Source organism: Camelus bactrianus, chromosome 1 (genome assembly GCF_048773025.1).
Source record: "Camelus bactrianus isolate YW-2024 breed Bactrian camel chromosome 1, ASM4877302v1, whole genome shotgun sequence".
NCBI lineage: Eukaryota > Metazoa > Chordata > Mammalia > Artiodactyla > Camelidae > Camelus > Camelus bactrianus.
The window spans coordinates 59927086-59953346 of record NC_133539.1 but is presented as its reverse complement, the minus strand read 5'-3'; the positions used below and the strand labels follow the sequence as shown (position 1 = coordinate 59953346).

At 45.6% G+C, this 26261-nt stretch overlaps 1 protein-coding gene across 18 annotated transcripts in view; it reads right to left on the bottom strand.

Annotated features, from left to right (window-relative positions):
- KALRN (kalirin RhoGEF kinase) overlaps positions 1–26261 on the bottom strand; it is a 616794-nt gene that overhangs the window by 42806 nt on the left and 547727 nt on the right. For all 18 annotated transcript variants that reach the window (XM_074364821.1, XM_074364820.1, XM_074364789.1 and 15 more), the window contains 11 exons: positions 19026–19156; positions 14572–14638; positions 13000–13103; positions 12748–12817; positions 12333–12419; positions 11415–11507; positions 10584–10634; positions 9639–9716; positions 6308–6493; positions 5765–5936; positions 1959–2197 (listed from right to left, as the gene is read on the bottom strand). In XM_074364821.1, coding sequence (XP_074220922.1) covers positions 1959–2197; positions 5765–5936; positions 6308–6493; positions 9639–9716; positions 10584–10634; positions 11415–11507; positions 12333–12419; positions 12748–12817; positions 13000–13103; positions 14572–14638; positions 19026–19156 — 1278 coding nt within the window. The remainder of the gene's footprint in view (positions 1–1958; positions 2198–5764; positions 5937–6307; positions 6494–9638; positions 9717–10583; positions 10635–11414; positions 11508–12332; positions 12420–12747; positions 12818–12999; positions 13104–14571; positions 14639–19025; positions 19157–26261) is intronic.

Below are 26261 nucleotides of genomic sequence, written 5' to 3'. Positions count from 1 at the left end.
CCTGCCTCCATGGCCTTTTCATGCGACTCTGCACCAGGGAAGCTGCCCCTAGACAGACTTATAACTCCCAAGGAGGCCAGGCTGCCTCACAGAGCATGGTGAGAGCCAGAAAGTCTTCAGTAAGTTAATGTGACTTCAACCTATTCATGAGGTTAGGGAATTTTTTTTTTCAAATTGAAGTATAGTTGATTAGCAATATTGAGTTAGTTTCAGGTGTACAGCAATGTGATTCAGTTACATATATATATATACATATATATATTTTTTCAATTCAATTCCATTTTGGTTTATTATAAGATATTGAATATAGTTCCCTGTGTGATACAGTAAATCCTTGTTATTTTTCTGTTTTATATATGGTAGCATGCATCTGTTAACCCCCTACTTGCCAAGCAGGAAATTTTTAAGATGAAAAATCATTTCCAGGTCAGTATAGTTACTCTAACACAGAATTGAACTTAGACATTAATCCTTAATTTTTAAAAATTAGTATCATCTAATAATACTAATTATTATAATAACTGATTATTATTATAATAGTATTATAAAACTATAAAAGTGAGAAAATGTAGGTCAGAAATGTAGATGTTCCTATTTACAGACTCACTGAGTTCTAGAGGAAACAGGACTGATGAGATTAAGTAACTTGCTGAGTTTCTAGGGCAAGGTGCAGAGTTCTGAGCTGCAGAAATTGGAATGGAAACCAGATTGCCTGATTCCTGATCTAGCACTTTTCCCATTTGTTGTCATTCCTAACTATCTTGAGGGGTTAAAACAGCTGTGTAGACTGGACCTACAGTCACACTGATGACTATCCTCATGGTTATGCTTGAACTGCGGCTGATCTGTGATAAATGTTTAATCTAAGGCTAGCTTCTCCCATTCACACATCGATGAACAACTGCCCCTGGACGCAACAGCTCACAGGTGGTGAGTAACTGTGAGCTCACTTGAGCAGCTTGTTCTTAGAAAGGGCAATCTCTTCAAGACGTCAAACCTTGGAGTTGTGACTTTTAGATGATCCACACCACATGGATGTGCTGTGATGTGCTATATATTATAACTGCCACTACAATATTACCTTCTATTTGCATGGCATTTCTGCAGATGACAACAGCCCTTTAACACGGAGTGTCTGAAGCAGGGGGAACTGGTCAAACTAGCTCAATTTGCAGGAGAAGGAAGAGAAATTATCGAGACTAGTCTGAATTTAGTGGGCTATTCCTGCTAAAATGATCAGCATAAAAAGATGCTACTTCCTGTATATCCAGGGGAAACTCTAATTTGAAAAGATACACGCACCACAATGTTCACAGCAGCACTATATACAATAGCACAAGACATGGAAACAACCTAAATGTCTATTGATAGATGACTGGATAAAGAAGTTGGTATATTTATACAATGGGATACTAGTCAGCCATAAAAAAGAATAAAATAATGCCATTTGCAGCAACATGGATGGACCTGGAGATTGTCATTCTAAGTGAAGTAAGCCAGAAAGAGAAAGAAAAATACCATATGATATCACTTATATATGGAATCATAAAAAAAAAAAATACATCAATGAACTTATTTACAAAACAGAAACAGACTCAACAGACATAGAAAACAAACTTATGGTTACCAGGAGTGAAGAGGGTGGGAAAGGATAAACTGGGAGATGATTTGCAGATACTAACTACTATATATAAAATAAACAACAAGTTTATACTATATAGTACAGGGAACTATATTCAATACCTTGTAGTAACATATAATGAAAAACCATATGAAAACGAATATATGTACGTGTATGTATGATTGGGACATTACGCTGCACACCAGAAATTGACACCACACTGTAAACTGACTATACTTCAATTAAAAATAAATTAAAAACAAAATACTACTTCCTAAAGTAGGCAGAGGCTGCGCCCTTAAGGTGGTGAGAGTGGCAGTATTGGGCTGTCACTTACCTTGCTGGCCTCAAACTTGTCCCCAGCCTGGTGGTAGTCAAACCCCGGACTGCCATTGGAGGTAGATATCTTCAGGGGTGGCAGAGGAGGGTTATAGCTGGAGCCCTTTGGGGGCTTCTCGGAGCCCACGGGGGCAGAGGAGTAGGGCCTGGGGCTGGCTTGGGGAGCCCTGGCAGGCTGGGACCGCATCACGGCTGTGCTCCTTTCTTTCCGCTGGTACTCAATGGGTGACTGCAGTGCTGCAGGGTAAGAGCAGACTGTTACTCCAAGCTCTGGAAATCCCCCAAGGACTTGGACGTTTATGAGGTACAGGTTTTGTGCAAGAGTGAGGATGTGTGAGGAAGATACTGCCCTTGTTTTTAAGGGATGTATATTCTACTGAGAACTCTTCTTAGTTTTGTCTAAGTGATGAAAATGCACAAACAAAATGGTGCCATGTGTGAGGGGCAAGTGTTGTACAAAAGAAGGGAGAGAGGGCTCTGTGGGATGTGTGTGTGTGGTGGACACAGGGAAAGGCGGTGGTGGTAATTAAGAGCTTCAGAAACCGCCAGCCCTCAGGCCCTGACATGCAGGCTCGCAGGAAGGAAGCAAGTGTGAAGCAGGTCTGGGGAACAGGATGGAGTCAGATTCCCTGGAGCACAGGGCTATGGGTCTCTGCAGAGGGAGGGAAGATGAGACAGGTAAAGGAGGTTGGAGGTGCCATGGTTAAAAGATTTAGAAAGCCAGGCTAATGAGTCTGATTTAATTCTGAAGATCATGACAAGTGACTGAATTAAGTGAACCTGAATGTTTGAAATCCAGGCGCTCTCACCAGATCTCACCAGGGTGCGCCTGAAGGACATTAACCTTGTAGCAGGTGGGAGGAGGGACCGGCGAGGGTCATTAGGAGGCATGAGATAGTAACAGAGGAGAGGCCCTGGGTGACCCAGAGCAGAGCCGTGGGAATGCGGAGCGGGTGTGGTGTGGCCAGGGCTCCAGCGGGAGATAAGACTGACACAGCCTAGACGGGAAAGCTGGCGAGGATCGAGGGCTGCTCGGGTTTGGAGACTGAGAGAACAGTGGTCAATGGAACTCAGGAGACAGAAGAAAAGCTGCTTTGAAGGGAAAGATGTGAGCTTTGTTTTACTGAGTTTAAGATAAAGTTCCAAGGTCTGAGTACTAAAGAGGTACAGCCAGGCAAAAGCCACACAGGTCAAATTCTCCAACAGTGACTTCAGGGCTGGCCTGATTATGCTGTTTCTACTGGTGTTCGCTGTAGCAAATATTTAATTGGTTTAATGGCTGGGACCCAGACAGTTTTCAATTATAAGGCTATCTCTATAGTAACAGGTATGTACTTCAATAGGACTCAAGATACGGTCAACATTTCCTTTCTATTTGAGGCCTCAGGAGGAAAAGGTTGGCTCTGAGTGGGCTGCACATGTGTCTATAAGTAAAAGCCTGGCCCCAGTCCATCATCACATCCTTCTTTTGAGTGTGTCAAGGTACGGGATAGGCTCCAGCCAGACCTCAGCTTTTCTCCTTGGAGAGCATTCAATATTTAGGTTCTGATATGCTAGCTCAGTAATAGCTCCATAATTCACTGTTATTAGGTGAAAGGTCTCTTGGAACCATAAAAAGTCTGAATCACTGACTATGCCCAAGAAGCGCAGTTCCAAGTATTAAGTAGACGGCAGAGGGTTGTGACGCAGGCCGTAGCGAGCGGATCTGATGAACCAATGCCCATCGTATAGAACTGGGGCATTACCTGATTACATGCAATGGCTGGGCTAACGTGCTTGAAAATAGCATGTCTTCTAAAATAAGCACTATAGGGAGCCTCCACTCTTCTACCCGCCTCAATCTTCATAACTTAGGTCTTAGGATCAGGAAAGCCGTGCATCTTCTGACAGGGTCTGTATCTGGCTGATGGACACACTGTCTTACATCTGATCCTGTTTCGCACTTTGTCTCATTGACAAAAGTGGCCTGACCACTACAGTTTTGTGGGTAAGAGTCTAATTTCAAGTCATCCAGTTCTGGGTTCAAGCTCTTGTTCTATCAACCACTATTTTTGCAACTTTGGACAAGTTTATTAACTTCCCTGATACTCCTTTTCCTCATTTGAAAAATACAGGATGATAGTATTTAGCTTCCCAGGTTGATGAGAGGACTAAGTGTGATAATACTGTGAAATGATTAGCATCGTGCCTCCCCCAGAGAAAGGACTCAGTACATGGGAGCCATTATTTTACTCACTTACATTAGCCATTAATTGTTTCCGGTTTCGGTTTATTGTCCTACCTTATTTTTCCTTTGTTCTGAATTAATGAACTTTTAAAAACCTCATTCCAGCTTAGAATCTATCAGAAATTCCTAACCAATAGGATGCATTTTGCTGAATATATTTTATATGCACATATTTTTGCTTAAAATTACTTTATCCACACAAGCGTTAATTCAAAAGTCGTATACTCAGAAAGTGTAAACTATATACAACTTTCATTACAATCCCTCAGGGCCTGGCTTGTGGTTAATTTTAGACAGTTTAGAATGAGAAAGAACCCTAGAGATTACTTGGTTTATTTTTTTTCACCAAACTGTTTTACAGTTGGGCGATCAGGGGCATGGTCCCAAAATACTCTCCATTAAGTGTGTAATGGCTTTGAAGTCTCATGTTCTATTTTAAAAAGTCAAAGCATCCTGCTACACAATCTCTTTTTATTTGCTTTAAAATAAACACAATGTGTTAGGTCCCTCACCGTGGCCCACACTGATACCTGGTCATCTTCCAGGTTGTCTAGTGTTATCTGGAGATAACTGGGGGTTTGGCAGATCAGCTCAAATCCCCTTTTGCTCCCAACAGAGGTGATTGCGAACTCTCAATTTCGGTAATAACCTTAAAAGTTTCCGGAACAAACTGACAATTACACAGAGACTGACGCTCTCTATGGGATGTGTGCCCTGTTTTCCTGTTTCCAGAGCTGCTGCAACTCCATGGCACCTGCCCGCCGGGGGCAGAGTAGATCGTTTCTCCTTTTCACAAAAGAGCCAACTGAAGCCCAGAGAAACTCCGCTACCTGCCCAACGTCCCCAATGAGTGTGTCACCTTTAATCTTTCCCCACAGCATTCAGTTTTGTGCCAGACACCCAGCAAGTGCTCTATCTGCATCATTTGAGAGAATCCAGATTCTAGATAACAAGAAGTGACCCACCCACGGCTGGACACGTGCGTGCCAACGTGTGAGCACATATGGCCACACAGTGCTCCTGCAGGTCCACAGAGTTCATCCCTGTCTCTGTAACCGGGTCAGTTTGTTCTGGGAAGTTTCAAGGTATTAGTGAAATTGAGAGTTAGCAATCCTATCTGTTGGGAGAAAAAGGGATTTGAGCTGATCTGCCAAACCCCTAGTTATCTCTAGATAACACTAGACAACCTAGGAGATTACCAGCCATTAGTTACCAAATGGAAAAATATACGTCATTGATAGCTGGCCCCTGAGACAAAGAGGGTGTGCCCATTTCAGACTTTTGCCCCAATTATTACCTGCCGATAGTGGAGGCCACAAGGCACATCCCCTGTGTCGAGGCTACGAGAGATCACCCTTTCTTCTGAAAAGATGGATTTCTTTATCATGCCCCGTCTGTCCACTTGCATATTCAGGTTCAGAAAATTTCTAAACAAAAGTGTTTCTGAAAGCTACCGAGCTTTCAGATCACATAAGTGTGATCGGGGCTCAGAACTTACTGCGAGCCCAGACCCAAGGAGGCTCAGAGGTGTGGGGTGCCCTGAAATGGCTTGGCTAGAAGCCAGGCCCAGTACCCACCATTTAAGAAGTCTCGCTGTGTTTCTAAGACTTGGTTGATGTCCTGCACCCAGGCCTGCTGGATGTCAGCATTGGCGGCTTGCAGAATGACCCTCTCCGAAGTCTCCCGGTTCATGAGTGCAAACTTGCAGGGGTCATTGTCCACGTTCTCTTCCAGGACCAAGTAATTCATCTGGAAGAAACCAAGTTGCCTCTTTTTTATATCTAAGTGATTCAAAAAAAAATCAACAACATATTACAATTCCTCCAAGTTTTTATTTCAGGACATGTTTCCAAAAATTCGCTCTGGATCTAATAGCTTAAACACTTCGGTTTCTTTGAGTGAATGATACGCTCTTGGAGAACCTGTAGGATCACGTTAGAGGCTGGCACTCAGCCTGACCCTTCTCACAGATATTCGACCTCCAAGCCCAGAGGTCACTAGGCAGAAAGATCTTCAATGTTCTGGATCCTCACTCATGATGCCAGTGCCTCTGTCCTGGGGAAGTGGCTCCCCCAGTGTGGCTCCTCCATGTCCCCGCTCACCCCCACTGGGATCCTCACCTTGATGCTCCTTTTGAACATGTAACCCGGGGTGAGGGATCCCTTCCTGAGCAGTTCACTGAAGATGACAATTTGCTCAAAGAGGAACACACGCCTCTCCTTGGTCCGGGACGGCATGCCCGCATCCAGCTCAATCACGTAGAAGGTGTCCTGCTGGAGCAGCTTGCCCTGAGCGGTCAAGGTGCCCTGATGGAAAGGAGGGCCAGGGTGAATTAAGTGCAAAATGGGGAGACCACTACAGCCCTCTGGGTTGCAAAACCTCCCCCTCTGGGGACATGGACAACAGACCTCACAGCGAAAGCCTCAAGTTCTAGTAAAAGATTGAATCAGGACCCACCCAGTCATCTAGGGCAGACTGTGGCCACCTTCCTGTTCACACAGGGCCCTGGAGGGAAGGGAAAGAAGGCGATGGAACCACTAAGAAGCAACTCCAGGAAGACGCCAGGAGGAAGGTAAAATTCTTAGCCGAAAAGACGCTCAGGAATTATCCTGGCCCTTCTTGTTTTTTATTAAAAGGAGCCCTGGGGCTGAAGTGGCCTCTCCGTCCTCGGAGCTCTGAGAAGTGTGGCTGTCTGGCCCTTGCAGCACGGGCTGGACCCGGGAGGCTCCCACAGCCATGAACCTAGACCAACCTGTGGCCAAGGGGAGGTGATGGAGGCAGGACCACGAAAAATCAGATGAGTTGGGCCCCGCTTTTCTATTATTTCAGGATAGGGAAATTCTGCAGTCTTAGTTTCCTGCTGCAGAGCAATGGGTCCAATTGAGGTACCACAGACAGGTGCCCATATTTTATAAGCTGATGGATATTTTTCTGGGTCCTGTAATCCTCCTTAAAATGCCTCCAGTTACCAGACCACTGGACACCCAGCCTAGGAGGTGGAGCCTATTTGGTTTGCCAGTTCTAAACAGATTCTCAGAGACACCTTCACATCTTCAGAGGGAATATAGCCTAACCCAGCAAGTCTTCACAGATGCTACTGGAGAGCCTTGCTTTTCCTACTGTCCACAACAAGAAGATGCTTATGTCTGAGACAGTGGCCAGAGGGCCTCCTCTGAGCTGTACTCTCAGGTGATAACTCTTGCCCTTTAGTGCAAATGTGGACTGTTCTCTGCACCTTACTGCAAACATCACCCAACACATAAGTCAGTTTCCTTTTTTGTTCCTGAGAAACACCTGCCCTCTGGGTCAAGGTCAGCAGCCAAACAGGCTTATCTCTACCTTGGTTAATATTAAGCCAGTGACCAGCTCTAAAAGCTCTACTAATTTTACGTAAGAGCCTGACCCATGAGTTAAAGCCCTGCCAATGCTAAAGGGAAAGCTAGAGGATTTAAAAGGAGAGAATGTGAGTGAAGGGGCTAACTTCTCCCAGGCTCAAAACCATGGACCTCAGAAGGAATTGAAGTATGTTCACGGTTTTTCCCAATGAGCTGAAGGAATACAAAGCAGATTCTCTGGGGTTTGATGAAAAAAGGAGATGGTGGGGCTTGATTTAAAAGATAAAATCATTCCACACTCCTGTGGTGGCCTTCCATGGATGCACGCACACAGCTCCTGTGAAGTCTGACTTGGGTCAGACAGCACATCAGACGCTGTTCCTCCTGTCAGCGGTCAGCTCCTCCAGAGACCAAGAGAAAGGCAAGTGAGACTCCAACTCAGAGAAACATTGGACATCAAGGACTAAGAGCAAAAGGAATTACTTGGCCTGTGCAGAATAGCCTCAGATCTAGTGTAATTCCAAGAGAACAAGGGTAAAAACTTCATCTAGTGTGACTAAAGAGACACCAAGTGAGAACTCGGGGTGTATTTCTGCAGTGTGACCCTGCTCTTAAATGCTGCAGTCTACTGTGGAGAACAGGAACCTGTGAAAGAATGAATAGCGAAAAAGACCCTCCATATAGTTCCTGGTCACAAGAGAGCAAGGGAAGTCTGACAGGGACACCACAAAGGGCTGGAAGGGCAAAAAGGACCAAAGAATTTGGCTCAAGATCATGAAACCAACCCATTAACCCAATCCTGAATATAGCTTTCCCTCAAATTACTTACGCACTAGTCTGCCTTAAGTCTAGTCTATTCTCTCTATTCTAGCTTAGCCCCCCACCTCCACCCCACCAAATCCCTCTTCTCCAGAAAGGAATGACATCTTAGGTTGCAGGATTACTGGGAAACAGGATCAGAAGAGCCACATCTTTCTCTAAGGGGTTCGACAACAATTAAGCACCAACCAATAACTGTGTCAGTTCCTATTATATCATATTAATATTTGAAATAGATTATGATTAGTTAATAAATGGAGTTTGGATATAAACTAATAATAGGCACTTATTAAGTTTAAATTAGGAAAGTCAACGTGCCCTTCAAAGGTTCACTGTTATGAGTTGAAGTGTATCCCTTCTCCAATTCATATGTTGAAGTTTTAACCCCTAGTACCTCAGAATGTGACCTTATTGAAAGGTAGAGTCTTTACAAAGGGAATCAAGTTCCAGTGAGGTCACTATGGTGTGCCCTTATCAAATATGACCGGTGTCCTTAGAAAAGAGGGAAACTTGGACACAGAGATGTGTACAGAGGGAAGACGATGTGAAGATGCAGGAAGAACACCAGGCGAACATGAAGACAAGCTGAGGAGAGAGGCCTGAATCCACCCTTTCCTCACAGCACTCAGAAAGAACCACCCTTGCCCACACCTTGATTTTGGACTTCGAGCTTCTGGAAACTTGAGATGATAAATTTCTGTTGTTCAAGCCACCCAGTCTGTGGTACATGGTTATGGCGGCCCAAGCACACTAGCATATTCACTGAATCCGAAATCCTGGGTACACCTAGCTGTCTCCCGCAAAACTTGGTTCTCCTCTTCAGAGAAGAGAAATGTGCACTGTGATGTTTTAGAGCTTTAAATATTCGTTTAACTAAATAGCCAGCCACTATACAGATCTGCTTACTAGAACCACCCTCTCAGAAAAAAGGGGGGTGGTTTTACAATTTCCCTTTGGTTCTGCTTCCATCAGTGTCCTGCTCTCCCTCACATTCCCAGCATTTTTCAAGCAAGAAAGAAAAGGGAAGAGGTCATCGGCAGGTTCACGGTTAGAAAGAATTCAGAGTCTTTCCAGTCCCACTGGAATTCTGACTCCAGCTTGGTTGACTTCCCATGACTGCCCTATCACTGGACATCCTAAATAGGATGTGAACCAGAGGGGCCCGGGCACAAAGGCGTAGGTGGTGAGTGAAGGAGGCCGGGAGGGCGGGCATGGGGCTTCAAAGGGAAGCTGCCCCACCACCTGGGCTCCTGTGGCCCCGAAGACAGAGGGCTAAGAAGCCTTCTTAAGGGCTCACCTCGAAGCCCTGCAGGCGTCCCAGGTTCATCATATCATTGCAGCGTTTTGGAACAAGGCACATTAACTCCACTGCTTTCTGTGGGAAAGAACAACAGCGGTCAGGACAGGGAGCAGCCCTCGGGCAGGGGCTCAGGGCAGCTCCATGCCAGTAGACAGGGGCCTCCCAGTGGCTCGTCGATCCTAGGAAAGGACACCGGTCCCTGCTGCCCACTTCAGAGGAGGGAGGGGTTTTCTGTTCTAGGTTGGGGAGACGTTGGTTATCTACAGGGGCTCCTCGTGAATCAGTGACCACATGTGGGGAGGATGCTATCCAGACCATCTTTTCCCTACCTTTCCACTCTTGATTATCAATTTCCTTTCCTTCTTGCATTTTCTTTCTTTGTTGCTTCCTGGCTGCTCAGGCAACAGCTTAGCCTCACTTGTGAAACATAACAGGTTTTAACCTAAGATAACCCGCCAGAATGGTCTGGGACCTCTCTGGCTTAAAATAATCCCCCTGGTGACATTGTCTTAAAGGACTTCACTTAGGGAGTAATCCTCAGGGGCAGAGGAGGGAGTGAAAATGGAATAATTTATATGTTCGACCCAAATTGTACCTGGATTCATGGATAAAACTGCACAGTGAAGCACCCAATCCTTAAGGATATTAGAGGGCTCAAATACCACCCTTTCCCACCACAAGTCACTGAGAGCCATGGAGAACACCGGCAGGGCTTGCTCTGGTCTGGCTCAGGATCGAATCCTCGAGTTCTAGAAAAACACTCAATGTGTTCTTTATTACTCACCAGTCCTCATCCTGCTAAGCAGCTATTTGCAAGGGGCTCTTGCTGTCTGAGAGAAGTCAGCCTGGACCCTCGGTCACCCTGACAGTATCTTTCCCTTTTAGAGGCAGACATCCAATAATGTCTCTAAGAACCGCCGGCATTCCAAGCAGAAAACTCACCTCGATATCTGAACACTCCAGACCAGCCTTCTCGCTGTATCTCAGGAAGTCCTAGTGAGTGGGGGAAGCAGGCAAGGGTGAGGGGAGGGAGAAATCAGTTAGGAAAAGAGAGCACTATTAAAAACCTAACGTCATGAAAACCAAGACAACACCCAGAAGACTTTCCCTCCTAACAGAGATGGCAATGCTTTGTAGTGGCTGAGATACGACGTTATGGGTCACAGCGAACATCGTAACACAGAGAAAACCCCCCAGAACAGTCAAAGATTCAAAGCTATGGGAAGGGGGGGAGGGGCGAAGGGGAGAGAAAGTGTGTGAATAGGGTCGAAAGGGGGACGATGACAAGAAGGAATGGGAGAAAGGACAGTTAAATCCCTCGCCCACTTGCCTCAGATTTCTCGAAGACAAGTCAAATTAAACGATTTTAGGAAGTAAAATACGATCACATTGTAGGTATTACTCATCTACGGTTTCTAGGGCCTTGCCTTTCCTTTCCCTTCTCCTCGTAGTCCACTCTGATTTTATGCTCTTATTATTTTTACTTTTTATTTTTTAAAGGTGCCAAGTCAGTGATGGCAACAAAATAAGAATGTGAATTGGAAAAAAGAAAATCAGGTGACAACCAACCTTCAAGGCAAGAATAAGAGCCATGCAATTTATTTGGGGGCAAAGCTGACACAAAATAACCAGCAGGTAAGGCAAAAACCTACACACGCCCCCAACTAGTTCACAGGAAAAGTGTGGAGACAGATCCCCACGCTGACCTGCTCCCTAACTCAGGCCTGACGAAGCCCCTTCTCTGGCCCTGAGCCAGGCTCACAGCCCTCTTACCTTGAGGAGCAGCTGATATTTTGTTATTCTCTGAATGGGCTTGATAAGGAAGTCGCTAAGTGTCAGCCTCTGATTTATCTCCTGTTTCACCTCCTGGAACACAAGGGAGCTACGTGAGGAAAAAAGGGACCAAAGAAGTGGGATGCTCTGGATCAGGGTTCAAAGGCAAGGAAGGCAGGTCTCTGTGATTGCCAGTAAAGTTTTAGAATCTTGTGTGGAATGGCCTACCCAACTGCTCATTTGTTATTACCAACACAGAGCACCCCTCACCATCTCCTCCTTACATGTCGAGATGTCACACCCTGTGTCCTCACCCCAGTCCCAGGGACAAGCTGGAATGGGTTTTCTGTTCTCCATCCCACTCCAGGGCCAAGTCAGGAAAGAAGGGCTTCCCTCCCCTAAGACACAAACAATCCCACGGGCTGGGCCCTCAACTCAGATCTGCAAATGCTCAGTCGAGGGCTCTCTCCAAGTAACGATGTTGCCTCTCCTCCAGCAAAGGAAATACTCTGAGGTGCTTGCCAGACCTCTGGGACCGGGAGCAGAGGCTACGAAGTGAGGGTCCTTAGCAAGTCTCCAGGGACCGGTGAGGAAGAGTGTGGGCACAGCCAGCTCCTGGGACCCGGAAGGAGGCCCGCAGCTTCTGAAGCAGCCCCCGTGTTACAGAGGCCTCATGCACGAGCAGGCGCGACAAGCAGTCCCCGCGCCGGCCAGCTCCGCTCCTCTCCACCAAGGTGCTCATGAGAACTTGGTAAGAAGCTAATGGCTCTGTTGAGGCCACCGTCCCTGTCCAGAAGGGGTGGACAGTGCTGAGCGGGGGCATCTGTGGATGGATGACAGGCTGGAGTTTCTGAATGTGGCGATCTTGGCCGGAGTTTCCCAACCCCGCCCTGGTTCAGCCAAGCCTGAGCAGCTTACTTCGAAGTAAGAGTCATACTCGGCAACGATGTACTCGGAGCGCGGCTTATTCTGGCAGTACCACACATAGATGTGAAGCTTCCGCTCCTGCAAAGGCAGAGGGACAGGCGCTCAGGCATCTCCTGCCCAGCACTCAGTCAGAATGCTGTGCTGGTCTACACACTGAGGCAAGCACAAAGATATGGCCCACGCTGCAGGGACGCACCCAGGTGGTTAAATATCAAGGATGGAAGAGTAAAAACAGTGGGCAAGAGCCTGTCTCCCAGACTGCCAGGAAAGTAAAAAAGAACCCCCTCCCCCACCTAGTAACTCAGAGAGGGAGGAGAAGGAAGAGCAGAGGGGAGAAGGAACTGTAAAATGCATGTAAATGAGCCCGGGGGGAAGGGGACGGGAGGGGCTGCAAGGAAACACTCACATATTTAATAAAGAGCTGTGCCAATCTGTCTTGCTCCTGGATACATTTTTCCAGTTCAGCCAGGAAAACACTAAAAGAGGATGGAGGTAAGAGAAGGAAACCGCATCCTTCAGAATCCTATTATTTCTCAATGAAGAGGTAAATGATGGAAGTCTCTCCCCAAATCCCACCCCTAAGGTCAGAAGCCTGAGGAGGGCGGTGGAGTCCTGGATCCCCAGGACAGCCTGGTCCTCAGGGCAACACAGCACTTACTCCTTATGCCAGTCGTAAATCTGGTGAATATTTCCAAACACGATTTTATCCTTTCCTCGCATGTCCTCAGGGACACCCTTCTCTTCTATTCTCTTCATGAAGCCCTGCAGGGCAGAGACAATGGTGAGTATAGCATTTTCAGGAGGAAAATGCCCTGCAGCCCCGTGGAAGCCCACCCTCTGTGTGAGCACGAGGGCCAGGGCTTCTGCAGTTTCTCACCACTCAACCAGGACTTCACCCTTGTGCAGAGTGACAGACAAAACTTTTACGAAGTTCTGGGTCCCTCTGTCTCCAGTCCCCTTCAGAAAGCAGGACAAAGAAGAAACAGTTGTCTGTTCCTCTCCAGTCTCCCAATCCTACTGAATTACGTCTTTAAAGGCTCAAAACTAGGTATGTCTGACTTAGAAATAAGTCTCAATATGTGACTACTTGAGATTCTGTAAAATGCTATCATATATAATTTCATTTCACCTTTAAAATCAAGTTGTGAGGTTGTACAGACAGCATTTACCCCCATCTGACAGATAAGAGAGCCAGTGCATGGGGAATTACATAATTGGTCTTATGTCACACCAGTGATGTCTGACTTCCCTGGATCTCGGTCTCCAGATTCCCAAGCCCTCCCTTCCTAGGTTGGACTGCATGTGGAGGCTGCTGCACCTCTAGCCGCCCCCATCCTACCTTGGAGAAGAGGATTCCATAAGTTAAAATTCAAGTCCTCTCTATGCCAGGTTAGCCTGTTTATCCAAGGCTCAGGATAGGCAAATACAAACCCCTAAATCAGCAGGTTTCATAAGATGGGGACTTGTCGACCAAATGTAAGGAACCAGCAGGTGATTTAGCTATCCGGCATTCACTTTTCAGACTTCACATCCTTTCATTTAAGGTGATTAACAGCAGAGCTAAGCCATCTAAATTATCCATTTACTTTCTTAGACTTTCTCATCCAAGTGTCTAAGTCCCCCTAAAGTAAACCCCTATGGAGAGAGCTGTTTTATTTACTTCCAAGTGGACTCTTACCTGTGGACCTGCTAATCTTGCCTTATTGGTGGTTTCTTCTTTGTCTGTCCCCTTGCTATCAATAATGCTCTCCTTAAAATCTAAGGAAACATATAAGCCCCAAGGTTTTACTAAGAGTGATCTGCTTGATCTGCTTAGTGTCCATGGTGGCTCATAGCTGTGAAGAATATATATACATATATACATATATACTCTTACATATATGGTTATATGTATATATATATGTGTGTATATATGTTAAATACCATTGAACAGTTTTGGAGACAATAACTTGGTCACCTAAAATAAGGTGAAATGGATTCAGGTCTAACCAAGAAGCTGAAACATTTTGGGCCCTACCTGTCTCTAAACCTCTTCTAATAGTTTAAGGGGAAAAGAAAAAAAACTTACCTACATATTTTATTTGATCTATTACCATTTTTAGTTTCATTTCTGCAAATACCCAGGGAGAGTGAAATACATCCCATCACGTTAAAACCCCTCAGGGCCCAGGTATGGCCCAATATGCCCCTGGTTGGGTGACCATGGACCCACCCTGAGCCATCCACTCACCTCCACCACAATCCCCAGATCCTTGACGTAGTCTTTCTCTGTCTGTACCAACTCATTCAGGACGAACCTGAGCAGGAGATCAAGAACAATGAGGGTTCCTTTTCGTTGTGAAGTTAGGTCTTCACACTAAAGTTCACGGGGAAGTTAGTTTGGTGCCTCTCTGACAAGACCACCCAAACCCCACACCAGGCACCCCAGGGGAGGTGCTGGCCGGTGGTCCCTGCATGAGGGGCCCCCGGTGAGGAGCTGGGGGCACTGAGACCGAGAGGGCTTTCCCAGACAGCACCCAAGAGCCAGACGAAGAACGATGCTTACAGCCCAGCATTCATCTTTCTACTCTTTATGCTGCCTCCTCCCTCACCTATAACTGAACAGTTGCACAGACACAAGGCAGAAGGAATAACAGCCGCTTTGGCAAGACTGAGCTATGAAAGCTTCGAGGCCAAGGGGTCAGCAGGAGGCTTTTCCTCCTCCAAGTCAGCTCCATTCTTTGCTTAACAAGAAGAGAAAGACATTTATTTGACAAGCAACCTTTGGGTCTCAGAGACACTGACATCAAGTCAGGCATTTAAGATATAGAAGCTACAATTATTCAGATAGGTGTCCATGGTAACTGGCCTGCAAAATCCCCAGTCAAGGCCGGAAAGACTGACCACAGACATTCCCTAATCAGCACTTTCAACACGGCCACCTCCCCACCCCACCAGTTGTGCGATTTAACCACTACAAGGACATTTACTTTCTTGTTAATGATTTCCTCCTCTTTGTGCCAGTTACCCTGTCCGGGCTTCCTCAAGCTGCGGAGGAGGTGAGGATCATCAGCCCTGTCCGATGCAGACACTGAGGCAGTGCTTCCCAAGGTGACTACGTGAGAAGCAGGGCTGGGATCGGAACCCACTTGTACCAGAGTCCCAAGTCTCTGCTCTCACTGTCGCCCGCTGCCTGGTTGAGCCACTCAGACTGGCTCTCTGGAGTATCAAACCCCGTAAAAAGCTGGACAGAAAACACATGTGACTGTGCACAGGGGCAGGGTAGCTGTAGCCGGCTTCCTAGAGTCTGCCTTGTACTACCTAAGTTTAAAAGAGTTTTGCCTGCAGCCACACAACTGCATTTTTGGCCCAAGTGGCAGAAGGGATCAAGTTCTGGGATGCCAAAGAGGGGCCCCAGAATAAGGGTGGTAGCCATTCTGAACCCAAGAAGCAATTCATCTGAAATTCTTGTTGCATACAGCACAGAGAAGCCACCAACTCCCTGCGTCTGGGGCCTCGGGCGATGGGGAGGAGGCAAGGGGAACACATGCCTCTTTATCAGCAAGTCCAGCACTTCCAACCAGTTCCCTCTCTCTAACACACACAATTATGTGTTTTAGGCCACAGGAAGGAACTGGCAAGGCCAAATAAAAGCATTTAAATATATCTTTAGCATGGTCCAATTACCGCTTGGGAGAAAGTGGTAAAAGAAAACCCACAGGAAAGTTAGAGTGGGAATTTGGGGCTAGAAGGGCCTTCTGGAGATGAATCCAGCTCTCTGCCTCCAGACGTTATTTTTATCCTAAGGTACCTGCTGACACTGAAGGCTGTCCTAGGCTTTCCAGCCTCCAGGGAAGGGGACTGGACTAGGTGCTGCCAGTGGACCAAGCATCTCCTCCCTTGAAAAGCGGATGAAATACTTGGGAAGATAATGACACATTAAAAGATACTCTGAAAAGGCACACAGAAGATTTAAACTACATGCATCTCAAGGCAGTGCACAATTAACTGCCAAATCAACTGAGCTGATAATCAGGCATTTTTTTCATATTCATTTCTTATTAATAAAAATTATTGACAAAGTAAATATTATTCTTTGGTCCAACTACAGGTCAGACCTACTTCTGACCCCTATCCCCTCACAATGGTAGGGAATGGCTGGTCTTACACAGAAAATCTCTTAGAGCCTTTGTATTGGCTGTTCCCTGTGCTGAGAGTACTTTTCCTCCATGGCTAAAGGCCAGTTCCTAACCTCCTCTTGTTCTTTGTGCGAATGTCAGAACCATTTAAAACTACAACTAGCCTCATCCATACTCCTGACCTCCTTTACTATTTTTTTCTTTTTTCCAGCTTCTAACATACTACATGATCTATTTTATATTTTGTTTACTGGATGACCTCTCCCATTAGAATGTGAACTGGCCATGAGAACACGGACTTTTCTTTTGTTGGTATTGTTTGTTTCATTCACTGATGTATTCCAAGCTCTTGGTACATAATAGGTATTCAACAAATATCTGTTAAATAAATGAGTGACTAAAATTTGAGGACAATTGAGTCCATTCTCAGCTTCTTTCTTCTCCTGGACAAATAACCCTGTTTTCATCTTTTCTCCATGGATCTCCCATTTAACCCTTTGACATCTTACTGGACTGAGTCTCTGTTCTCTAGCCTCCAGTCCCACATAGGATTTACAGTTAAACACTGGCACATTTTCTCTTTCATCATGGCCATAAAATACAGCAGGGGAGAATAAGGGCAGTATACAGTAAGAGGCATGAGTCATCCTAAGGGCTGGATTTTCAGGACAGCTCGGGATGTGCAGAGATGTGAGGTTGGGGGAGAGAATGAGAAGAAGGAAGAGAGTCAAGTGGATAAAAGAGGCAACAAACTTCTGCCTGTTGGAGCAAAAGTGGACAGTATTACGTCTGGAAGTAAAACAATGGCTTCAATGACTATTCCTAGCCCCATTTACAAGATTAGTGATGGGCTTTGCCAAGGACCATCCTGTTGCCTCAGAGGTCACCCCTGTGACTATCAGCTTTCACCTTCCTGATCTAAGTTTTGCTTTGGCTTGACAAGACTGGAGCATCAGCTCCAACTCTTCCTCATCTGTGTAAAAACAACCTGAAAAGCTAAGGAGAACCAGCTTTGTACAAGTCCTGAGAAATTTCCCTTTGGAGAAGATATTTCCTTGCCTCTATTCTATTCTTGGGGTTCCCCTGAGCACTCATAAAGTTAAGGGGGTAAATATGGAATCGGAGAGCTTACATGCACTTGCTCATCTCCACTAAGAGATGGCAGCCCTGCTCGGGGGCCAGGCCCTGGCTATGATGTTTCCTAGGAAACAGTCATAAATGGTAACTCATCTCTAGGCAACAGAAGGACCTGATCTCATTTATTTGTGCTAATCTTCATGTCTACGACCAGGCTAAAGGGAGAAGGGGAGGCTAATTAGCAACCGGGAGGAAAATTTTATGCCTGCCTATGCTGTTCTCACTGCGTCTATAACCTCTCACACATCCAACTATGTTCAAGACTCATCAGCAGCTCTGCTTCCAACAGAGTCAAACCCTAAACAAGAAAACTGAAGTTTCAGAAGGATTGTGGTTATGCATGAATGGTATCTGCTATCTTCTTGGTCAAACCAATTGATAGACGATTGACTTCACATCAGGGTAGATGACTCAAACCTTGCATAACATATGGGTTTTTGTGAAACGGACTGCAGCGTCAAAGGTATCCACCCCTAACCATTCAAAGAGTAAAGAGGTTTTCCTGGAACTCAGCCCACAGTGAAATAAGTCGGACAGAGAAAGACAAAAACTGTATGATTATCACTTACATGTGGACTCTAAAAAAAATACAACAAACTACTGAATATAACAAAAAGAAAACAGACTCACAGATATAGAGAATAAACCAGTGGTTACCAGAGGGGAGTGGGAAGGGAGGAGGGGCAAGATAGGGGGAGGGGATTAAGAAGTACAAACTATTATGTATAAAAGAAATAAGCTACAAGGACATATCGTACAACATGCGGGAATTATAGCTACTCTTTTATAATAGCTATAAATGGAGTATGACCTTTAAAAATTGTGAATTACTATGTTGTACACCTATAACTAATATTGTACATCAACTGTATCTCAATTTTAAAAACTTGGGCTGCAAAAAAAAAGGGTCACCACATAAAAAGGTTTTTTTTTTTTCCCCAATAAATAAAACCTCTGGAGAAGGGCTGGAGGTAGAACCCGGCCTGGTAGCACAACAGCTCCATACATTACTTTCCTGTATGTGGGGAAACGCATCCTGTTGGATGAAACTCCATCCAACCTTCTACCACGGATTCTTCGATATGGGGCCACAGTAATGGTCCCAGAGTCCCTTGAGCCTTGTTGTTTTCTTTTTATCAGTAGGTTTGACATTTCTAACAGACCTTGGTTACAACCACACTTTGTGAGTAATAGCCCCTATTTCACAGAAAATATTTCAGATGAAATTTCTTAAAGTCAGTGCCACAGGAGCTCCTTGTTGATCAACGCCACACTGTACAGGCCTAGGTCACCTTTACTTAGAATGAATGGTATCAATGGAAACACAGTGTGGGGAATCTCTCATTCTCCCCAGACTTGCCAGGACCCTTGCCCCTTGTCCACCGCTCGCACGACGCGCACCAGGCTGGAGTCTGGGGAAGCCACTCACATCCTGCCTCTCAGGGCCTTGGCTTTCTGTTCTTCTTCCAGGTTTCTAGGAGGTGTGGACGGGGTCGTACCCTCGTTCAGGCAGCCTGTGGGGTCTTTCAAACTTCCCCGGTATGAGCCTCCTTCTAGACTCTGAAAAGAGAAGAATAAATAGCCTTACAGAAGTGTACGCTAGAAAGTCATCTGGAAGCCCTCGTGCCCTCCCCAGCCTAGCCACAGCCAATATGGTAGATCAGTAATCAAGGCTGTTCTCACCGAACCTCAGTGAGGCACCAGGAGACCAGAGACGCCCATCTTCCTGCGGCAGGGAGCCCAGAGCCGCCGCCTTCTCAGGCAGTCAGGATGTACTTGGCCTAATGGGCTGCTAATTTCCCAGACATAACGAACATTATCAAAGTGATTGATCTCTGGGTAAGAGCTCCAGAGGTAAAGCTAATCATCGCAATTCTACACCAAACAAGCAGTTAGAAAAGAAAATTAGTTGTAGGACCAGCAAATGCAAATTGATAAAGGGAGGGTAGTGATAGGAGAATTTGTTTGGTAAAATCAGCTACAATTTTCTGTGAAGAGGCCAATGAGATGTGGATAAGAAAAGGTGAAGAGATTTATTTACCCTTTTCTAAAAACATCTTTGCTAAGGTTATCTACCAAGGGCCTTCTTTCATTCATTAATTTCTTTCATCATTTAATTAAGGTGTTGCAGGACTGAGAAGCAAGTTAAAGGGATTAATATGTTACTCTAGAAAGAGCTAAGGGTAAAGGATTCTAATCCAGGGACTAGCATCTGCAGCTGCTAACCCCTGGATCATCTTAAGTGAGACAGCTAAAATTGTTCTGTTTCAATTTTTCTTAATTTGCAAACTGGGTCTCTCCTTTCTATAGACTGTGAAGGAATAGACAGAGACAACAGTTGTAAAACCCTTTGAAAAATAAGAAATGCTCTACAATGCTGAGTTTCCCCCACCGTTCCCACGGATGAAACTGTTAACAATAAGGATGCTCAAAAATGGGGTCAATCTTAACATTTTTACAAGTGCCGTGGAAGAAAGATCACACAGCGATGCTTAGCATTTCATTACGCAAATTGGCAGAAGCAATGTGGGCAAACAGTAAGACCAGAGATCAAGGTCAAGGTGGGCAACTGTAAATAAAATATGGAAGAGTAATCCAAACCATCTATACAAGATACTTGTCTACTGCAGCTGCTGCAGGAAAAGGAAAGGCTTTACGTCAATAGTCTTTGAAGACTCTGATCAGTCCTAAGGTTAAAGTCACAAAGATCAAGAAGTGCCCCCAAAGGCAGCAGGAACAAATGGCTTGGGCATGGTCTTAAAAAGCCCATATTTGGAGTACCTGTCACTCGCTTAGCTGCTGTATTTCAACATGGGCTGAATAGAGGCAGGAAAAGTCCAGGATACATAAAGTGCATGAGGTGACCAGTGGCCATTACATGAAACAGGTGGAGAGTATTAGAACTGGAGGCTGAAAAACTTAAAGCCGTGAAGAGATGTCAACTTTCTTTTCCCCAACTCCACCCCCAAATCAACAGAATGTTCCGAGAACCAAACATGAATGTGGTATCAACACTAGACACTAGAATTAAGAGGACAGGGTCTTCAAGCTTGAGAGCTTTCTTTAAACTTGACATAAAGGTATTTCACAGAACAAGTAATCAACCATGGAAGTTGTCCTCCAGAGAAGGAGCACAGGCTAAAAATACAGAAAGGTCAAGAAGAGTTTAGCTAAATTTACAGATTCAGGATCTGTAGCCAGTGATTAAGGAAATGAGTGTCTGGTGCTGAGGCTTGACAAGCCACCGGACAGATGGGCTTTCCAACGACATGTGCCATGTCCCCTAGTGCCATCACCAGGGACAGGCTCCCCAGATGGACCCAGATGGACTCAGCTGGTGACTGATCTGATTACATGCCTTTTACTTCCCCTCCCCCTGTCCCCACTGTCCTGTTCCAGCCTTTGTTCTGCAGCCTGTTGGCTGGCAGGGTGCTGGCTGCAAGGCCTGGGAAACAGGCTCACATGTCTGCTGCAAGGCCCTCCTGGGGACCATCCCGCTTGGCTGCTCTGCTCTCGTCTCTTCTACAGAATGAAGGACACCTGGAAAGTCCAAGGTGTCACACGAGGAAATATGTTCCATCTTCTCCTGCCTGACCTGTTATGGGCAAAGGAGCCCAAGTTATATCTGGGGAAAGAGTCTCTGGGATGGAGCTGAGGAAGGCAAGGCAGTGAGAGAAGAAGAGGGAAATACAGGGTTTGATTAAGCTGTATGCTGGGTGATCTGTCTCAAATAGTGGCACTGGCTATAAATACTTACAATAATTCAAAAGTGATTCCCTCTGAGGACCTCGCTGCCTGGGCTAGAGTTGGGACACGGGGTTCCAGCCAAGTTAAGTAGGGTTGACCTGCAACTGTCTGTGCTGCTCCTGGTGGGGGGTACAAGGTGGCTGGTGGATGAGTGGTGAGCTGGGCAGCCACAGGGAGGACTTCTGCCCTGTCTGGGATTCAGGGCCACAGCAGTCTCAGAAGACAAAGGAATAGGTGTACAAAGGAGGAAGCAGTAAATGTTGCCAATGGGTGCTCCTACAGCCGATGCGAGGTCAGGGAACAGAAATGCAAACAGAATTCAAAAAACCATATTAAGTATGGAGGAAGGCTGTCCCCACAATAAAAAAAAGAACACGTTGCCTGTCAGCTCGATCTTGGATCACGTACCCATAAAATGCCCTTCCTCTGGGCTCCCAGAAGCGCCCTTTACACACCCTGTGAACAGCATTCATTTGACCGATCATTTGTTTGTACTCAAGCAAACATTTATTGTGCTTCTACAACATGCTGAATATTTGCAAACTGCTGGAGAAATGAAGATGGATAAGATATGGTTCCCTGCCCACCATAATCCAAGTTACAATGGGCATTCTTCTAGACAGGAGGGTACTGTGGGGGATGAATAAAAGGGGCACGCAGCTTTATGGTGGGGTGGGGCAGGAAGGGAAAGGCTTAATGGAAGGGGCAGTGCTTGAACTGAGGATTGAGAAGTGGAAAGGATTTCACTGGATACACCAGTGGGAGGATGTTCCAGGCAGAAGCAGCACTGAGAGTAAAGGATCAAGTTGTGAAACTGCATAGGGCAGCCTGGGGAAGCTGAAAGCTGCCTGGTGTAGGTAGGGTATAGCCTGTGAAGTGGGAGGAGTGAGGGACTGGCAAGTAACTGTGTTATATCAGTTGCAGGGAGTGGGTACTAGGGAGAGAAGAGGTAGGGAGTGAAACAGATAACCCTGAAGAAGTACACAGGGATCAGATCACAAGGAGCCCTGTGTGTAGCATACATAATCTGCAAAATTCCCTGAATCACTATGCTCTACACCTAAACACAAGATTGTAAATCAAACATACTTCAATTAAAGAAAAAAAAAGAGAAGTAGAGACTTTACTTTCTAAGACCAATGGTGGGAGAATTTTAAGCAAGGAAGTTAACATGATTGAATTTAAGTTTTAGAAAGATCAGTCTGAATGCTCCTAAGAGCTTTTCATGACTTGGGAAAATAGCTCAGATATGACAGTAAAGGAAAATAGGACTTAAATTTTATATACTCTGTGATTAACTACATTATTTTAAAAAGGGTCTAGGAGAAAATACATCTAAATTTTAACACTGAATGTATCTAGATGATGTTAGGAGATTATTTGTGTTTAAACTCTTATTGTTCCAATTTTTCTTGAATGAGCATCTAATGCTTTTATTAGTCAGAAAAGAACTATTAAAGTTTTTTTTTTAAAAAAAGGAAAAAAATGAAAGAAAAGCAAGATCCCTCTGGTAGTCACATAAAGAGATGTGAGACTGAAATGAGGGAGGAAATGGTTGCAACAGTCCAGGCAGGAAAGGATTGTGAGCATTAACCCTACACTGTGAGCTCCATTAAGGAAGGTTCTGTGCTGGTAGGACTAGCACATAGCAGGAATCCAAGAATTTAGTGAATGAAACTCAACAGAATTCTAAATGAAATTCTTGGGGAGAGGTCAAAGTTCATCTGATAAAATAACAGGTAAGGGAGCTGGTCCAGCACCACCTACCACACCAGCCTCCAAGCTGCCCCACCCTTTTATAAAAATTAGTATAAAATCCTCCAACAAAAAGTATTAGAGCTCAGTCATTCCCAGGCAAATTGGGGATAGGAGTAGGAAAAGACATTTTACAGTAGAAAAACTGAAGTCTGGATTTTCCAGGCAAATGACATTTCAGGTTTGTGACTTGGGGTTAAACCTTTGTGGTGGAAATCCAAACTATTCTCTTTCAACTAGCTCAGGAATGTCTTCCACAGAGGGATGCCAGAGGAACCAGTTCCTGAAAGCACACACCTCCACAACGGATATGATGGGGCCGTCATTACCCCCTATCTGGACTGTGAACCTCTGCTAACGCTGTCTCATGTCTGATGAAGCAAGCTGATTCATCTAGAGGAGAGCAAAGCGCACACACAAGCGCAGCCTGGCCCTCGCCATGTTCTGTGGCCCACCAGGGGGACCTAGGGAGGGAAATGCTATCAAAGTAGGGCAGGAACCAGAGGGCAGGAAGCTTTGCTTGAAGCAGGCAGGACTAATTCTCAGGATGCCAGGCTACCAGGTAGACCAACCAAGAGCTCAGCCTTGATCGGTCGCTTTCCTGAAAACAGAAGATTATCAGCCAAGGGTCTATCAGTGTCATCCTGAGCCCAATGAACTACTGCAATGTGCCACCTGAAGACAAGAGCTCCGGCAGGAGGCTTTCTTTCTAGGAGCTCAGTCTTTCATCTCAAGCAGGTGGAATCCTGGGCTTTTCAGAGGCACTGTAGGCTCTCACATGACCAGGAAGCTCTTGCTCCTCAAGCTTGAGGAATAAAACCAAATCATATAGATTGTTAAGCTATTACCCTACAACAGTCACCCATTCACTGATCTATTGACTGACAAATACTGTGTCCCTGTGCCCCAGGTGTGATTACGGAAGATAAAGAATGACAAGGTTGCCTTTCCCTGCCCTTCACAATGCAAATGAGGCGGCTAAGAGCTAACATGTGTGGGATGCTCACTTATCAAGCTAACAAAGCACATTCACACCTTACTCGGTCATCACCGTAACTCTCTTGAGATTAGACCCAGGTGGACAAAACATCACTGTTGATAAGTGAGAGACTCAAGCTGACTAAGAAACTTGCCCAGGGCTACACAGTAAATAGTAGAGGCAGGACCAACACCTAGGTCTTCTGAGTCCTTACACACTCAATACCATCAGCACCACCAGCACCCCGTATGTCCAGGAAAAGCTTTATTAAAAAGCACACAGGAAAAGCAGGGGGAGTCCTTATTCCTGGCTTGAAGACAATCCCTTAATACAAAACTAGAAGAAGTATTTTAGCTCTATTTGGGGGGAGGTGGGTGGAGCTGCTCTCTTGGTAAATAAAACATTGATTAAAGACCAGGGTTGGCAGGTGAAAACTCAGAAGTGTCCATTCATGTCTAGAGGGACTCGCCAAGAGTTTCTGGGGGAGTCTTGGGGTTTTATCTGCACTGCAGGTGAGTGGGGAGCACCTGCTCTGGTTCCCTAACAGCAGCTCTCCAGCAGCAGAGGTCACAGCTCCTCGAGGCCATAGTATTGGTATGATCATGTGACCATAAAGCACCAAGGGCAGCTTTGGGACTCAGGGACACAAAGGATCTCATGGCTTTAGGGCGGGGGGGGGGGGGGGGCGCCAAATGAATTCTAACTACAGAATTTGGTGCCATCTCTTGAGCAACCAAAAAAGAAAGCACAAAGAATCTAAGCCTTAGATACAGAAGTCCAAGTATACCAGATGCTCCTGTAACATTTCCAGACTCTGTAAATTGGGAATGACCTTATTAGTTCTTCTTATATTGAACTAACTTCCACGCACAGGTTCTGTCCTGTGGAGCCACCAAGAATGAGACCAGCCCTTCCTTCCCCTAGTAATGCTCAGTTTTTGGAAGACAGCTCTTGTGTGTCTTCTCTCTCCTAACTCCTCCCCATACTTCAGTTTGGTGTCTTCAACTTTCCTTTAAATAACATGGACCACATGATATTGGTTACCTCCTCCAGGGCCCTTCTGTTGAGTTCAAGAACATTTTAGAATGCTGCATTCAGAACCTAACACATGACTCACACACAACTCACGACAGGTGTGGTCTGAAGAGCTCTGAGTACAATGGGGCCGTTACTCCCCTCAACCCGTACGTTGCACTGTCATCAGCCCAGCCTATGATGGCCGCACTGGCTGTTTTGGCAGCTGGCACACTATTGTACTTACAGTCAAATAAAAACGCCAGAACTTTTATGGGCCCTAGATTTTTTCTTCTCCTAAGTTAACAAGCTCACGAGGGATGGGCATATCAGTCTTGTGGGGTGAAGATGCAACTCAGAATTCTCAAATACGGCTGAGGTAACAACCACCTCCTGGTGCTCCCTCGCTACCCCACAGTGGCTACGGACTGGGATGAGGAGAAAGAGAAAGTAGAGGAAAGGAGAAAGGATCAAATTTTGGTTAGAAGCTTCTGAGAAACCAAACCACTGCCCTCTCATTTCTTTCCGTGGCATAGGCTTGGTTTTATGTGTTTGGCCAAAGAAATCTCTGTAATTCTGGGCTCACTGCAAGTCCTCAAAAAGCAGCTCTTGGTGGAAGATGTTAAAGCCCTTATTACGGTAAGATCACCACAGGAAGACCATTCATCCAAAAGCTATTTGCTGAGAGCCTGTTACAGGGCCGATCAATTCCAACACCCCCCTACACTCCCTCTCCTCTGGGACCCTTGCTCTTATGGGGCTTCTGAGCATCTTCACTCACATGTTTAACACTGATCACACAAACTCGAGGCCTGTAGAGGCTCCTGACAGGCTAACGTAAACAGCAGTAGTAGGAAAAAGGTAACCCAAAACATGAAAAAATACAGATTTTTGGAAACAAGTGTTCACTGATGTAAATGTCAAAGATTTGTGCACACTAATACAAGGAGGAGAAAATGAAGTCCTAAATGACTCATCGTTTAGCTGCAGAGGTAAGCTGCAAATGAAAAGATGAAGATATTTTAACAAATAACACAACGGGACTGTCTAAGAGCTGTCCCGGGCAGTTGGTGGCTTACACAGAAACTGCTGTGGGACTGCAGAAGAGATCTCGTCTGGGCTGGTCAGGGAAAGCCCTGTGCAGAAATGGGATCTGAGTGGGACCCTGAA